The sequence below is a fragment of the Spodoptera frugiperda genome, chromosome 30, assembly GCF_023101765.2.
Source record: "Spodoptera frugiperda isolate SF20-4 chromosome 30, AGI-APGP_CSIRO_Sfru_2.0, whole genome shotgun sequence".
Taxonomy (NCBI): domain Eukaryota; kingdom Metazoa; phylum Arthropoda; class Insecta; order Lepidoptera; family Noctuidae; genus Spodoptera; species Spodoptera frugiperda.
Window position 1 is genome coordinate 5,997,966 of NC_064241.1, and position 18,075 is coordinate 6,016,040.

The 18,075-nt window shown below is 36.1% G+C and overlaps 1 protein-coding gene across 13 annotated transcripts in view; it reads right to left on the reverse strand.

The window, feature by feature from the left end:
• The window catches only part of LOC118269879 (protein held out wings), a 72,924-nt gene extending 56,532 nt beyond the window's left edge, over positions 1–16,392 (reverse strand). For 6 of the 13 annotated variants that reach the window (XR_007707453.1, XM_035585235.2, XM_035585232.2 and 3 more), the window contains exon 1: positions 16,043–16,391. Coding sequence is in view for 12 of the 13 variants with exons in the window: in XM_035585235.2 (XP_035441128.1) it covers positions 16,043–16,172 (130 nt within the window). In the remaining variant the exon portion in view is untranslated. Of the gene's footprint in view, positions 1–16,042 lie in introns of all 13 variants that reach the window. The other 7 variants (XM_035585236.2, XM_035585233.2, XM_050706868.1 and 4 more) reach the window with 3 other exon arrangements.
• Positions 16,393–18,075: the final 1,683 nt, after the last annotated feature.

Here is an 18,075-nt window from a genome sequence, read left to right on the forward strand (position 1 = left end):
TTTTAGCGTCCGAAAAGTGATATCATCGTCCAAGTAAAGCAAGCTCCTACTTGTCCGAGATTTAGCAACAAGATGACGTAGATGCAGAAAAAACTCACGAGAATTTAAGAAACATCGTAACTTTAACTCATCATTCGCGGCATTTATCGTTTGAGACAAATATTATAAGGAAGCATATTATGCAGGGTTATCGTTAATCGAATTCCGATTCTACTACGGAATCTTTATTTGTGCTTGAGGAATTTGTCTTGATTTTGAAATTGAATTAAAATATTTTGTTGTAAATTTTTGTTGAAACATCAGTCCACACTCGACTTTGGTTGCATCGTGAATTTTCTACAATTCTTACACAATATTACACTTATTACGTACTTTAAAAGCAATTTCTTGTGAGTACGAAGTCGTGAAAATAAATAATTTCTCAACGCCAAAGGTGAACGAAGCATTGTTTTCCCTCCTAATTTAGAAGTCAGCGATGAGTAACATGTAGCTAACAAACCTAGATCCTTAACCGCGGCGTACACCTACGTCACGTTTAGAAAATGCAACGGACAATGTGACAATCAAACGTGACACCCGAGTTAACATTTCAACCGACACCAATTTACATAAATTAATTAAATAAACAAAGTCTTTTGGTAACATGATTGAACGTAAACCTAATATAATTATTTTCTTCTTTTACACACATTAGCATCTCAGCTAAACGCCAGCCACAGCCCAAAAAGTATTAAATTAACATTATCAATATATGCAAACGTCGTCCGTACAATCGGCAAGTTCAAGGCTTTTGGAAGCGGACATAAACAGCTACTGCGTTCTTATATCAAGGCAATAGAGTTTACATCGGTCACAATTGTTACGAATCGCTTACGATGAACGTTTCAAAACTGCAATCACATTGTTACGTGTCGACGGACGGCAACAACCTGATTGTACCGTTAAGCGAGCCGCGCAAAACTGACCTAGTGCCGGGAAAGTTATCAGGGACGACCGTGTTCCGTTTCACGACCCAAGCCGAGCCCAGCATTCAGATCAATCAAGAATACCTCGTATTACCTCAACTTTTTAACCAATTCTCGGAAGGAACACTAGGTCATCAGATTGAAAGATAATATCGTCAGAAATAAAATAGCTGATGTCATACAACAGAACGTCTACGGAGAGACACTAGTTTCGTTATTATAAAACGGCCAGGCGTGTCATATCATTCTCTGTTAATGAACATTAATTCGTTGCAAGTGGAACTGATTCAATTGCTATCACCCATATAGAGATGGCATTGAACTTTGTCGAAACAATTTGTATCAGCCGTCTTTTAAGTATGGCATGTGCAGACGGTGAGTTCAGCCAGTTTTTGGTTCCTAACGGAAAAGTTAAAAACCGGAACATTTTGGCAGTCTCCAAAATGTACTGGGTCATTGTTCCTATTCGTTAAACTACCTCATGATGAGTGCACATAGGTATACAAACCTCATCGTAAAGTACACAGTACAAATAATAAGGTTCAGTCTTCGTTACTACAAATCTTAAACTTGAAGGTAAAACGATACAAATGACTTAAATTATTTCTGAAAACTGAACCTATCTCATCTAGAGGTGTATCAAGGATGTTCTGATGCATGGATAAGGAGTGTGTTGTATATTTATAGTTGCACGCGGGGTCGACGTTCCTCGTGCGTCTCCCACGCCGCGCTTGCCCGGTTCGATGGGATCTTACAAATCATTTACACGATAAAACACTCTTCACACGCGAATTAAAAAATAAATAAATATCAAATTATATTTCTGCACTTAATACCACCGAAAAAGTAAATAAAAATAAATATGGCGGACTCTTCTTGCGGTAATCGCCAACATCAGTAAGGCCAAACAATTAATTAAGCCTATTTGGGTTTCAATTTGTCAGCCAATTAAGCTCAAGATTTGTCCAAATAAACCAGATTTGATTGATAGCTAAATATGGATCCGAAAACAAATAGGTCGGTTGTGTACGTAAAGGCTTATTTGGAATATCAGCTAACAATGATATATCTTATTGTATTGATCCGAGAAAACGCAAATTATTCCAACACAGGGTTTATGATACCAGTTGCGCACAAAATGGAGCACATAACTTTTAGCTGTCAGAATAAAGTAAAAGATATTTGTTATTATAAACAAGAAAATTTGTTTGACAGAAACTAAAACGTGAAACCAATGACTTAAAGATGATGAATTAAAGTAGATTTTAAAGAATAATAATGTCGAATGTTTAGTGTTTTTAAAGAACGTTTATAAATTAAACGGTCTCATGATTCCGACACGCTCTAACTGGGTCGTTTTACGTACTTGTATCAAATCTTGACCACTCTTAGCTAAACATCAGTTGGCTTCTGTTTTACTTTGGACACAACAGTACATGAGATACCTATATTTGAGATAAACGTATGTGAAAAGTTATATGTTGTACAATTTGATTCAGGCGTGTAAACACAGTAACAAGAACATGTATTGATAGCGCAAAACTTGAAATTGTAAGAAGGTAAGTGGGTTCGTTAATGCAACTACAGTTCGTTCGTGATTCGCCTATTACGGTGTCCAGTACGTGGAGGCACGTTATGACCCTTATGTCCAATAGCCCCAAAATGTAGATTACATCATTGTACGAACAGCGTTGACGATCAAACACTGAGTCATAACATAAAAAATAAATATGCAAATTACAATGTTTCGAAGACAGAATTGGTGGAATAATGCCGTACTTAGAACGAAATAGCAAGAGCAATTAAACCCGAACACATAAAAGTAATTTTGAACAAGTTGTTCACACGAAACTTTTGCGTGCTAGTGAATTAATTGGTGGAATTTAGTTGAACCTACAAACTGACACACTGCACAAACAAGAATTTTCCTATAACGCTCCAGACGAACTCGACGATGAACAGATTTATGTATTTAAATATATTTAAAACGATAGAATGCGGATCCAGTGTCATTTGTAGCTGCTCATTCATAATTTTAGAGCGAAGATTAAAATAGCTATCGTTTACGGCTACGACGATAGTGAAAAATGAAACAGGTGATGCGAGGAGTTGTGAAGACACGATGTGGGATGACAAACAAACCTCGGTCATTCAACTCCACAGGAAGAATATGTTTTCTGGCGGCTGGATTTAATATGTTCATGTTTATGTTACAGCTTCGAATTCTCAAAAAAGAAGGCAACAGTTTGGATGTCTGCGCGTTTTTTCATCATCATTTAATTTTACAAATAATGAGAATATACCGACAGCTTTGACATCAATGCTACTATGTGGGTAAAGTCACGTTTTTCTTTTCCAACATTTTCGTGGACAGCGAAAATAAAGTTACACTGACTAATTACTGCTTGGACAGAGTCCCAACCAGATAAACACCTAAACCTCAGCCAAAAATACACAAGATGGCGTCGAGTTCATAATAAAACAATTTAATGGGCCAGCGCGCTTTCCGCGGTGACGAAATCTGCGCCGACGCATTCTCGTTGCGTAACTTGAAACGCGATCTGTGCAAGAGAAAACTGTTTAAGGTCAAAATAATTGCATTTCATCTGCCTGGGTCACAGTCTAAAGCGAGGTCAAAGTCTGAATTAACCAAAGCGGTTTAACCATAGCTGAGTAACAGTTTCTGCTTAATTTACAAAAAGAACCCTACGTCATCGACGAAGACAGTAAGTAAATAGGTCAAAATCATGAGTCAATCATGTATGGAGCAACTGCCAGTGCATTTGCTTCCAAAATATTATTTGGTCTAGTTACTAGGAATACATAAATCAGTCGGGGTGATGGACAACAAACGAATCTGATGATTGTTTACGCGCGAGTGCGACGGGACGGGCGCGGCGGAAGCTTGGCGGAACCTCGCGTCATTGGCTCGCGTCTACCGGCCCAAAACTTGGCCACCATTGCCACGCCACGTTTCATTCATGGCACATATCATCCGCTAGTCATACGTCACATACAAGATAACAATCATATTCGGAATAGCAGCATCCATACATTATTTTCTGCAAATAACTGAACTAAAACGTTCTAATAAAACCGCAATCAATCAATGAAAAAATATTTTATATCTTTCAAATTCCTGATGTCTAAAACGTTTTTGTTGTTAAATGAGACTTAAAACAAATTCCATTCTTTTGTCTAATGCTTTAGATTTAATGAGTCGACTAGATTTATCGTGACCGGAGACAAGTAAGGAACCATTTAGGCACTCCCATCCTGAGCGTCTTGTAATTTTTATTACGCAGGCAACCCCGCCCTGCATTGTTGTGGGGTTTAATGAGCGTACGCTCGTGCCGGTTCTGTTCCTGTTGTGTTACTGAGTATACAAATATACTGGATACGGCACGCATTTTTATCTTACAAAGTTTTTTTTAGGTCTGATTCTGCAGAAATTTTACCTCCATTGTTCAATTCTTTTTTAATATTTGTTAAAGGACATTAAGAAAGTTGAAACACCTTTGTTATAAAAGCTTGTCCTCTTGCGCACACACGCTCTTTCATAACACGCCAGTGACTGATAAGATATCAGAGAGGTTGGATAAACGGACAAACATAATCTTATTGCCTAGTAGCACGGAGAAAGACGGAATTCTTACAGCGTACTCCTCATGATCTTAGTAAAGACTGGTGAGTATAGATTCAAACTATACACAGCAACATACCTGAAACAAGAAGACCAAAATTATTACCACATGGATAGCAACAGTACTAATACAGTCCCAAATAACGCATCCACGAACCAATCCGCCTCCAGATGGTTTATAAATACACAACGCCATGACATTAAAAATATCCAATTAATTCGTATTAAGTCCTATTTGAAGACTGCTTACAAGCAGATTTAATCTCTAATGGCTAGGCGATAAGGTTCATGAGCGGCGTCTGTTGGATGCTTTTAGAGATATCAAGAAGACGGCTGTGTAAGTCGTTACAGGGTTCCGGCTAGCGTTTGATATTTTTGCTCTAAGAATATTTTTATTTGGAGCATGAAAAACATTTAGTTTACGATTCATAAGCATAATTATTTTGCAGACTGAGAATTTTGCTAGAAATTCTGTAATTGTATATTTTACTAGAGTATATTTGAATTCGGGACAGCTATAGTGCATCATTAAAATAGAAAAATATGGATGTGGCAGAGAATAATAACCAACAATTGTGTCATTTGCTATTCAAAGGGGAGAGTTTTATCACAAAGCACAAATTATAAAGTCACCGTTAAAACATAATGAAATGCAGGATAGATCGATGCGGATGCATGCGGGTAGGAAGCAAAAATTAATAGCTTGTTACTAACAGTTACATTTGTTATTATTCAATGGCAATTTCTATAGTATTGCTGAGCAATATTATGTCATTTTATATTTGGATTCTAAAAAAAAACATGACTCAACTTTTAAAACAATTTTTATAAATGTCACATAATATCACGAAGGGAGTAGGCAAAAATTTTATATATTTTCTTGAATAATAAAACCGAGATTCAGAGGTATAATTTAGTATTATCTTTAGCTAGATAATCCCTCATAATTTATATTTTAAACCAACAGAAAATATTTGAGTAATTCTGTAATGCATATAAATGACCCAATTAGATGAAGTTGGCTAGCATCCAGACAACAAGACTGGATGCAGTTCCTTCTGTTTAAATTACCAGTTTACTTACATAATATACGTACTTCTCCACTTTTTATTTGTCACTTTGAATCATAGTCATTCAGTACTTTAATATTAATAGCAAGTGTCTTAACGAGCCGTTGTCCGGGACTCAGCGAATCGACTTTATGAACAGGACTATTATCATCATTAGTACAGAATTACGTAAATGACGACATTACTCGGAGACTACCGACTGACCTTAGATTAACACCACAATCTTCTCATCTATAAGCAGGTTCGTTAATAAGATAAACAGTAACTTTATATTCATAATACAAGTGTCATTACGATCATCCTAACCTACATCGAATGTCGCTCAAGGAATTCTTTGTACTTGGTGACATATTGCACACAAATACCTATGAATTGAAACGTTCTCTTATTTAAAGTATTCAATTCAGATAACATTTCGTCGGGTAACCGCGTGGTCTATATCTATTAATACATTTAGGACGGTGCTTAACACAAACGTCTTTCTAGGAATTTAAAATTTACCTCTGTGGGGGTCTTATTCCCTTCACGAAGAGGAAACTTTTTACTTGACGTAAAAAAATCCCGCATCACAGTTATGAGAGTGAAAACGAGCATTATTTAAGAAATAGGAACATTTATAAGCATGGTATAAAGTAGAAGTAATTAAATTAACAGATGACGTCGTGTAGGCGAGCCAGCAAACACGTGAAGTGTTAGTTGAGTTAGAGAGTGACAGATATATCTATAATAGGCGAGTAGGAGAGAGATCGTTATAACCTATCAGCATCTGAAAGTAGGTAAAGACATAAGCAGACGACTTCTCGTTGGTGAGTCATGGCATCACGTTCGTTTAAATACATACATCTAAAACAGGACATTTAATAAATCCACTCGATATCTGTGCTTCCTGTTGATTTTAATTATAATGCAATAATATGTAAGTATCTAAACACGATTCGGTGTGAATTTCCTCTAACCTTGTGTCCATAAGCCGAAATTGCCGGCCCAGCATGTCGTTAGCGTCATATCCAAAATAAAAACTACAGTAAGTAACCACTGTGGATACAGTAATCGGATATTTGTGCGGTAACCGCCAGTGTTTAATGTGTGCAGTAGGTATAAATCACGTATCAACAATTGCACAATCGCATGAATGAACCGGTAAACACTGTGCGTTCACCAAATTGCTTAATGCGAAATGAATGGGACCCTTAAGCCGTCTACACTAGAACCGACGGCAGAGCGGCGCCTGCGCATCCCACACGTGTGGCGCAACGGAGGCACTTTCGTCATGTTTGTGTTGCTTGTTAGTAGTGCCTTGCCTATCGATGATAGAAAGCGAATCTCAGGACTCAGTGTGAAAAAAAACGGTGGCAATGCTCAGTGCTGATGTCATAACCTTTTTTTAGGTTTTGACTAACAAATGGTCATTAGCATTGCTTTGAATACATTACTGTTTGGACATTCGCACAGTTTATATCTCAAAGTATAGGAAGCCATCTATTATACCATTAAGCTGTCGCCGATCAACAAGTCTCTAAATGTCGACTGTCGGGCGCCACCTACGTACTTCTGTAGAAAGTTGAAGAACTAGACCAGCCCAGTTTCCATTGAACGAATTACTAAGTTTGTAAGAAATTACGCAGTGTTACTTACTACGTTCACTACGCAATTTAAATAGATACATTCCGCTAAGCCCTTTATGCTCAAAATAAAATCTTCTGTCCAAACAATGACTAATCTATTCTCTCTCTTTCTCTCATGTATCCGCAACCTATTTACATTTGTTACGTGACTACGTACCAACTTTGTTTCATTATATTATTTGCATTAATTACAATAAAAATGTACACCAACGACGATAAAAAGAACTAATTATAATTGGAAACTGTCGTCAATGTAAACATTAAATAACAGGTCAGACAGCGTGCGCCCGCGCTGCATGGATCGCGATTAGTGTGGAGCGTGAAGGCCGGGCAAGCGTTATCGTAACCACTGTAATAGGATAAACAATAAATTTCACATTTTTAATGAAACTCTAAATTAATATTATTATCAACATTTGAAATGGCCCCGCTACTCGCGGTCGTTTGATATGACTGACTCATAAAAAATACATTATCTAGTCATAGTTGAGAATTTGAATGAATTTTGCTTTCATGTCAAACCAGTTTCGTATACCTTGTAATTAATCAGAATTTTACCTATAGTTACTGCCTAATTTTCTTTAAAACTGACGTAAAACGAATGACATTATTTTCTTTAATTACTTCAAGAGGCCGTGTTACAAAACTTCGAGAATTTTACATAAATTAAGATAAAAGTCAAAAACTATAATTATTCACATCTGAATTTAAAACGTGGAATGATTTGACGCGTGCCAACCAAGATGTAAGTGCACGTAGCTACTATAAATTAATCGCATCAAATGACCTGACATGGCTGACATGCCTTTGTACTTTGTCTGAGAAAATTTATCGTTGTTATAAATATATTATTTTTATTGCCTTATTCAATAAGATTCATAAGCATTACATAAGATTTACATCCAGTCGTTGTATTTAATAAACTTACTAAGTAAGTAACCGGCGCCCGAACGACATTTCTTACAACAATCCTATTTCATGGACCAGATATCGAATGGGATTTTCCAGATTATGCAAACGATTTGTGTAGTTTACTTGTCTTTGTTTCATTAACCTTGAGTTCTAATCTCATTTGATGGAGAGAGGAAATGTTATGTTTTATGTTCGGATCGTTGGTACAGAAAGTAATTTTTATTACCAGAGATTTTATCATCGTCCGCCTGGCGTGAGTTCAATCATTTGGAATCTATGCATGATGTCAACTTCACGTATTCAACCTTAGGATTCTTGTAGAATAATGTCTCACTAAATTAGACTCATCAGCAATAAGCAATTGAAGTTTACAACTACATGTAAGTCACAAGTTAGGTGTGACTACGACATAAATTAAGTCAAACATTATTATTGTAAGTAGGAAATAATCCTATTCTTAATCCGAAACAATGTTGCTAAGGAGAAAATTATGTTCATGTCAACTGGAAACTAACATGATACGTTTAGACATACCGCAGTTAAATGAAACAAAACATGGCGACATAAAATGAAAATGGAATAAATGCTAGTAAAATATTCAATAAAATTGAATGGCTACTGTTCATGTTACGCCAATAGGAATTGTATGTGGACCAAAGGTGTACTTAACTGAGAATCAATAGTCAAGTCGGCTCACCTACAACAAAAACCTTTTTTGTCAAAACAAGAAGATTTATTGGCCTATTGTACTAAGTGGGTCAACGATTTTCCATCTGTCCACGCAGTATTTACGTTTCCCACTGACAAAGTAGGTACGTTGTAACTGCTAATGCATAAAACCAGTAAACGCTTCTAAAGTCTAATCAAACAACTGGACAGTTTCGGTTAGTTTCACACAGGAAAGTTTGTGTTTAGACATTTCTTTGTTTTGTTCTTGTATTCGACTACCAACATAAATGTCCAGTTGTAGCAGGAGTTCAATGTCCTTATTGATGCTTCACCAAAGTGGCATTATGCAACTTTTCTTTTATACAAATCTTGTCCAATTAATAGCCAACACAACAAAACTAGGTTTACGCAGTCGTACGGAAGTGGAATCAGTTTATTGGTTTGTTTCTCTCTCTCTACAAAAGATCAATGCTTTGATCTTTTGAAACTTTACGCTATTAAAACATGAAAACAAAGCTGCTACTTAGTAAAACACTGCATAAAGCAACTTGTAAGGTCAAGCAAATCAGTATATCATTTTGATTTCGTACTTTGACAAGTAACATGGCCATGCGCGTCAAAATTTAGCATTTAGGTAGGTAGGTTATCTGACTAGGAAGTCAAGCAAAATATTTTGTCTTAAAAATAAACAAGAATGACATTTGATGATGACTTGTTCGCATATTTTGTAAGTTTAACAGACATCGTAACCTGATTTTGTTTACATAACACTTACGTGTTGCATTTCTATGACCTTCTGTCACCTCCATTTTACTAAGCGGTAGATAGCCGTATCTGTAGTCATTGCTAAAATATTATATCTTTAATAAATCCACGTCTTAAACAATGAGTTCCAGTTCTCATAACACACCCACATTTTTATGTTTAAAAGAGATAAAAAAGACATCCGCCGGATTGTGTGAAGGTTCAGGGAAGTTATTTTTGCTCAATAACTAGTATTTATTTTAACTAATGATATTTAAGTTAGACTAAGGAACCAGTCCAAAATTGTGCAAATCTGTCTGCAAGATCTAGTCACTTTGTTCGAATCGCGTCACGTTTTTCAAATACTCAATATGTTGTATAACGCTCAATTGTCAAGTATCTGGTGATACCGTGGGCGTTGAGGGCCACAATTAAACAAAGCAGGTCCACCCAAGTTACCTCTGTCCGTGGGCTGTCAGCTCCCACGCTTTGACTCCGACCTTTTTGTTAAGGTACCAGTTAGCAATCCGTCTTATTTCTATTCGTGTTACAGACTTGCTGAATATTCACGTATGCTAAGTGGTTGCTTAGAGAGAGCACATAAACTTGAATTATGTTTAGATTGAGTTGTCACACATCTCAGGTGTGCCAGCATCGAGACTCAAAGTGATACAGAACTAGTATCTAATTGTGGCCAAATTAATCGGTTTATAGTAAACGATGATGCTGATTTTGATTTATGGTCAATTTCTTGCTAAGTAGAGCTACTTTCTAATTTTGAATTTATGAAAACAACATTTCTAAATTTGAACGTAGATTCCATAAATCATGTGACCTGCGTAGGAGAATGAATGGTGTAATGGTCATATTATGGCGTCCGAATGTAAAAGTAATGTTTGAAGGACTGTTCGAAGTTCCACGTAGGCTGGCGATGTCTTCCGCCCACAGAACTGGTTCTCTCAGCATTCTGAAGCGATCGATTTTCATTTCAAATTACAGTACTCACGCATAGCCCACACATTCTTCTCTTTGTGCATCGAATAGCATCTACTAAGTATGATAGCCCTATAATTTTCATTAACATTCCAAAGAGATGTCATAGTTGATTCCAAAGTGCCGCCTTTTTAAAAGTATCATTCAAACGGATCAAACATTCCCGGTTTACAGGCACAGAATTTTGTAGTGTCTACAAAAAATAATGACACAGCTGTGGCACGTATGTAGCGGTTATGTAGTACTAGTAGTACCTACATAAGTACTATGTAGTGTAGTGTAGGTACATTGTCACGGCCTTAGAAAAATATCTCTCATTAGCAGAACGATCACGTTGGTTTAGATATTATAGCGTAGATACGCAGCGGCAGTGTCGTGGGAACGAACGAAGAATAGACGTCTCGTATGATCCAGTTTTCTACAGAGATGCAGTGTAGCCTTATCGAGGTCGACGCGATAATGAGTCGCGTGTCAATATTTGCTTTCTGTAACATATTCTGAAGTACCTCATACAAAGGAAGCAAGAAAGCAAGCGTTGCCACATTTTTCATGTAGGTACATACTTCTTGTCGGCCATGGTTTTCCCTTCTTTTCCGTTATCCAAACGAAGGAGTAAAATATGTCTTGGTAAGTAAATGTTGTTACATTTATATCAAACATTTTATTGGTACCAATTAAACCAATACAATCGTATCAGTAAAGAAGTTAGACTGTAAATTATTCTTAAGTTATTCAGTAATTTGGCATATTGGACTGATTATTCACATATCCTTAATAAACTTTAAATAAGGCGAAGAGGATCATGACATTAACTTTATCATGCAAAAAATATTGTTTTGCGTCCCAATTTGGAGCCTTCGGGTAAGGTCGGTTGACAGTCAAAATTGATTGTAAGGCATAACATTGAGGACTGCTTTGAATCTCTGCAATTAAGCAACCCACAACAAGTTATAACGTGTCAGAAAGCGACTGGAACAACCTTGGCTTCTACACCTCCACGCTACCCACGGCTACCCTCATTTGGTCATCGACGTAGGCGCAGCCGCCTAATCGCATACTAAGCAACCTTATAATGACCCAACTAAGACTCACTTTTGCTGTAGGGTTGCGGAACCAAGCAGCGGCTTCAGAGGTAGGTGGCGCCTACGCATCAAAACGCAATATGTAATTGCATTATTAAGTGTGTACTAGGTATTACTCGTTCGGTGTAATTCGATTTCATTTAAACAGGGTCAGTGGAACTGGTATTGAATAATTCCGCGGCAGCTACATCAGATAATTATTACAAGTACCTTTTAGGATGCATAACTTTTTTTTTTCACAAAGAACGCTCTGCTGATATTTTCTCCGATAAGAACAATGCTTGAGGCTATTAAACTCATTTTTATCTTTTATCGTAGTTTAATCTGTAAATCAAGTGTGTGTAACATATTTGATAAAATTTTATCTATAAATCTGCTGTTTTTATTATCCACTTATATTGTTCCTATCAGGCCAAGTATGATAAAATATGAAGCGATGTTTCATTGATGTCCCTTTATCTATCAATACATGTCCAATCTATATGTTTATATCTGTTTAATGTTTTGATTGACGAATTTGTATGTTTACTTTGGTTAGCGCATTGTTATCTAGTGATGCTTACTGTTCTTCACGGAATGCAAACAGCCAAATAGTTTATTCAATATGTAAACATTGAACGGTCGAAAGGTATTGTTTGTGACTATCAAATATTCCGTGTTATAAAATGTCAGCCATTACATCTTGATAAATCATGTCTTATTATTATTGATGATGAACTTTGAATTGAAACAGATGGGACATGGTCTTTAATGTAGTTTTACATTCTGTACATGCTGAACATGACATTATTTTACAGCATCATTTTACAGGTACCCATTAGCGGATGCAATATGTAGTAAGTCATTGTTGCGCTCGTTGCTCTGTTGGAGACGTTAGAATCTTTTATATATCTTGTTTCATAAAAATGTTGAAATCGTTGTGAACTATATTTTTCTCATTTGCCTAATATTCCAGCGACTAACGAAAATAGCCATCGTAATTTCTTAGTTCGGCGTAACACGATACGCCACGCCTGTCGGCTGTCAGCTAGCCGTCGATATTTTCGTCAAGTCGTATGTGCCCACCGTAGTCCAGCGTGACATGTCAAATAAACCATAAAATTTAAACAACATCGATATAGTGGACCATGTAGCTCGTTACTTATGTGGGACACAAACACGTAAAAACTTGCTAATATCCATGAATAAGACTCGAAATTTCCCAATCTGTTACGGGTGACTCAAGTCTCACCAATGTTATCAAAACGAAATTAAAGAGTCAGCCCTCCAGTTGAGAGTTGTTACTTTTTAAGGCAAATGTTAAATCAACAAGTTTTTCGAGAATGATGCAAGCAGAATATCACCAGGCACGTGTTTTTAAATTACATCCACGCAATTTAAGTACAATACCGTTGTTGGCATTTTTAATAAAAACGTGTTAGCACAAGGCATTGGATATGGGACATTTCAATCCACTTGGGCCATACCGAGACCAATCTTATTAGATTCATGCGCTACTGACATTATTTCGTAAGTGCTCGTTTAAATACGAGTAAACATTGGACAATATAAGACCAATAAGAACATGAGGACATCTGCTGACTATTCAGTACAACAGAAACTGTTTGTCTACTTTATATTTTGCGTCTATATTCAGAACATTACCTCTTCAAAATAGAACTGTTAGTTTGTGCCAGTTCGGTGGTTAGCTAAGTATTTTGTGTTTATTTCTTGTATATAATGTCTTGGTACCGGATGGAAAGCATTTTTTGTTGATTGACAAACAAGTTTGAATATAGGAAGAATTAAAGGTTCAATTAGTAATTTTAGTATAGATCAGTGTATGAGGAAAAACATCTTATGTGTTATTTCTAACCTTTTGGGCACAAGATTATCGAAATCTTTATTCAAATCTTCATTCACAATGTTACCAATGCAAGCATAGTATATTGCTTCTCTGGAAATGATATCTATTCATATCACAGCAATAAAGGTACCTAGTTATAGTGTAAACGAATAGTGGATTGGGTACTGCTTACTATGTATTCATACCCTTTAATCCCAGAGGGCAACGCTAACAGTAAATCGTTATGGCTGCGACATTATGACATGTAGAGGTATCGGTCGAATAGACCTTGCTTTGCAGTAAGACGTGACTCGGGTATGTAATGAGTTTTAAAGTAACACATCGTCTTTTCAATGAATTCTGTCGCTGCCTTTACCTGTCTTAGAAGGTTTATTGGTTGAATAACGATTTATTTTACTTCGAAATATAAGTCATTATATTTTTTCATTGTTTTACAAAGTATAGTAGATTATTCTGGAGATTTGGTGTATACCGTGGTTTGATATTCATTTTCAAAACAGCTACACTGTTTAATAATATCAATAGCTAGTTTGCCAAAACGTTTTCTGGACTTGTTGAGACTGCACTTTTTATTTCTTTCTATTCATTACTACAATGTAAACTAGCGGAAGATTCCTTCTTTCAATGTACAGGCAACTTAACAAGCTCTGCCGATGAGCCGGCTCTTAATATCAATTAGGGTCTTATCGACACCAGCAATTTATACTACGCTAACTCGAAATTTGGAAAAAACGTTTTTTTATGCCAAGTTGCTTAAAATGTGTGTTTACATAAGTCATAAAAAAATTGAGAAGAAATATGCAAAAATAAGAAAGTTACAAATCTAATAAAACGCTAAGTAAAGGTACTTTTAGAAATCACTCGATTTATATTACGCCAACTATAATTAGCGGAGTGTGCGCGGGGATCACTTTGGTCAAAGTCCGTGCAACACTGCACTATCTTATAGTTAGCGTAGTATAGTGCGTTCGTGTATATACTTATTCGTCTGTAAAATGAACGACTTAGCGACTTTTACATAGTAAATACTTATGTGTTAACGTATTAATTAGTTTATTAATGGTACGTTGACTATTCGTTTTGTAAGTAAGTACATGTTCTTTAAAAAATATTGAAATATGCATAAGATGATTGATCATGCACTACGGTACTACACTACGCTAACATAAGTTAGACGTGTATAAGATGTAACATTTTTTTGATGAATTACGTTTATATACGGCTAACTTGCACTAAATCAAAAAATAGAAATAATTAAGGAAATATAAATATGAGATATTACAATGAATAAATTAAATATTAAGCATACCAAATTTCAAAAAAGTATCTTAATTAATGTAAAAGTTATCACGTTTTTCCCTTTAAACGCCTCTACTGTAAAGTACGCTTTTTTGAGTTAGCGTAGTATAAATTGCTGGTGTCGTTATGTTAGCGACCGGGCACAACTACAAGTACCAGTATTCAGTTGTAGCGTTTTAAACCAGATTGTTATTGAATTTGTTTGATTTCATAGTGGAGCACAGACATTCATTTGCGATAGATCCAGTTTAATCAAAGCCAGGAAAACAGAAACAAATTCTAAGAACAAACGCTAACTAAAATGTACTCGTATTTACACATATAACCTAAGTAAGAAATAAACTAAGCTTATAGCAATTTTAAACAATTTGAGTAGGTATCCACAAAAAAAAACATGTCATGACTTTATTCATCATAATTCTTACTTTATACAACTGAGTCAGAAACATGCCAGCACTAATATACCATCATTAAAATACAGTACATATTCAAATCGGTACGGGACTTATTTGCAAACGTCAAGTGAGTGTAGTCGGCAGGCGCTCAGTAGCAAAGATAAGGGCTACATAGTATCCATGGACTGGTTACGTGTAGTAATAAAACGAGGCTATACATCGAACAAGGAGCGGTGCGCCTGCGCCGCGCTACGTACAAATCTCGTATGACTGAGAATGGTGGACGTACGGTACCTACACAGAGTGGCGACATTCCACCAACTCGCGCGGAATGTAAGAATACGGCCCTGCGAACAGGTTACCCCCAGGGCTTGTGATCCTTCATCTCGCGCGTCCCCATTTAAAATATAACCTCAAAATCATAACTCAGCTAATTGAAGATTTATTTACAACAGCTGCGTGGACAGTGAAATGAAACACATAAGCGTAGTCACCAAACTCGTTTAGTACATGTACATTTCACCGATCTCTTTCGTCGGCGACAATCTAACGACCGCTGACCGCAAATCGGCACAGACGGTCTGCTTTACTTCGCTTTTCGAAATGTAGGATCGCATTACAAACATCACTGGACCATAACTCGGCGGGGCGAAGACAAAAATAAACTTAATATCGTTTGCGTTGTAACATTTGTCGACGCATCCGATTTATGATCGCCTCGGTGACAAGCATCGACGATAGGAACTAGTACTCTCGGCTGCCGATGTATTATAAATAGTTCGACACGATTTTGACCTACCTTCATCCAGAAGTCGCTCCATGTGCATGAAAACATTCGGGAACGCAGCCAGTTGCTTCCTGTCTTTGAGCAACTGAGCTAAGTAGTCCGCTATACTTTGCGTCGAAGGACTGTTATTATCACACATCATGAATACTATTTATATAACTAACGACACGTTAAATGTTTATTCCAACACGATCAAATAAGATAATTGTACTTTAGTTACTGATTATTGTTATTTTTGTGAGATTATGTTAGAAAAGTTAAATTCACTTCCACACACATCGAAGTTTCGATCACCACTAGTCGAAGTTGACCGAAGTGAAGTTGTGGGTGAATATAGCGCTGCGCCTGCGCTCTTGTCGAATGGATTTTTTGTGAGCGCGTGCGACTAGTCCACAGTGTAGGCGTAATAATAACATACGGTTCTCTCGCTCACACCAACTCCTGAGCGCTGTATGTTTGTCTCGCTCTCGCGCCACAGAAAATAAATGCGAATCAGTCGCCATCTAGCCAACCCAGTTACAACTATAATGATATGAGTTGACATGACCGTAACTATTCACTATGTTATTTCAATTTATGTATGACGAAGTAGCACAAGTATTGTTTTAGTAATTTTAAATGAATTTACCATTGAATTTAAAGAAAAAAACCTTCCTGTTCAGATTATTTTATATAAAAAAAATTAACTTATGCCTCGTAGTGTTCATTGGTATCTGTATTTATAATGAAATTGTTATTGAATTGAATTGCATATTTATAAACTAAACCAAATGAGCTATCGTTGACTTTGTTTGATGATTTCACAAGAAAAACGACCGAAATTAAGGGCAGAGGGCGTGACAGAATGCATATTATTCAGTTTACCAAACATGGGCTTCATAAGATATTTTAGAAACGAATAACTAGCAGCATTTGGGAATCATTTTAAAATTCTAAACGTTGGTAAAAATATGTTTTCGAACTACCATGGGTTCTATACCTTACTGAATAAAACAATGGGACTGTGGGTGCGTAAAACTACAATCGGCATTCATTATTTTTCAATCGTAGCTCCGGTAGTTGATTTGTCACGACTAATTAAGCTCAAGGACTTATTAAACCTACTACAAATCAAGACTGAAGGTAGTTTATTATTTCAGAGAGACAATATTTTCTGCTTCAACAGTAAAAATACGCAGTATTTTTTACTTAGGAAATCATCTACAAATATTTGCTGGGTGTGGCTAAATGTGCAACAAATCTGACTTTTGGTGAGATATAGCAATGCAATTTGACCTTTATTCACTAGAACAAACAATATTTTTTTTTATTTACTTTATGCACCTCAATGACGTACTGAAGTAATAATAGCTCCTCCTCATGACACCCACACTCCATATTAATTTCATCAAGTTAGAGATGAGTTTTTTCTCTTTTTACATAAAAGGAAACAGTGGGCGAATGGCAAATTGTTTTTCATATTATTTAAGACTAAAGTTGCGCAATGGGCTAAGAACATAAACGGACTGTGATTGCTCAATAAATATCTTTTTTGGTATAATTTTATGGGCTTTAAGTGTATCTGCGATCATGATGTTTGTACTTGTGAGGAAACAAGCAGATAAGTAAGAGAAACTTCAATTGCTTTTGGAAGTAACAGAAAGTACACTTGTCTAGTCAATGTTTACAGAAATTACTATTGTGAAATGAACGAAAAGTTTCTTATAAACTGGTTAAAGTATTTAAACACGCTTTTAGAAACTAGTTGATAACACTAGTCTATTTTATAAAGTACATATTTTCCAGTCTCACATTGGCTATCATCAACAAAGGTAAGATTTGCAATTACCTAATTTATGATTGATATTATTGTATAGGTCAGAATTTGGGATGCATCTATCATATGTTCCGTTCCAAATATTCACCATTCACCATCTCCTCTTGTTTCCATGTAAACCACCGAATTAAACAGTATGTGGATTACCCAGAAACATTCATTTTCTATTTATCTTGCGCAGTCTTTTGTTACTAATGGTGACTACGAACATTATTTAAATACCTACTAA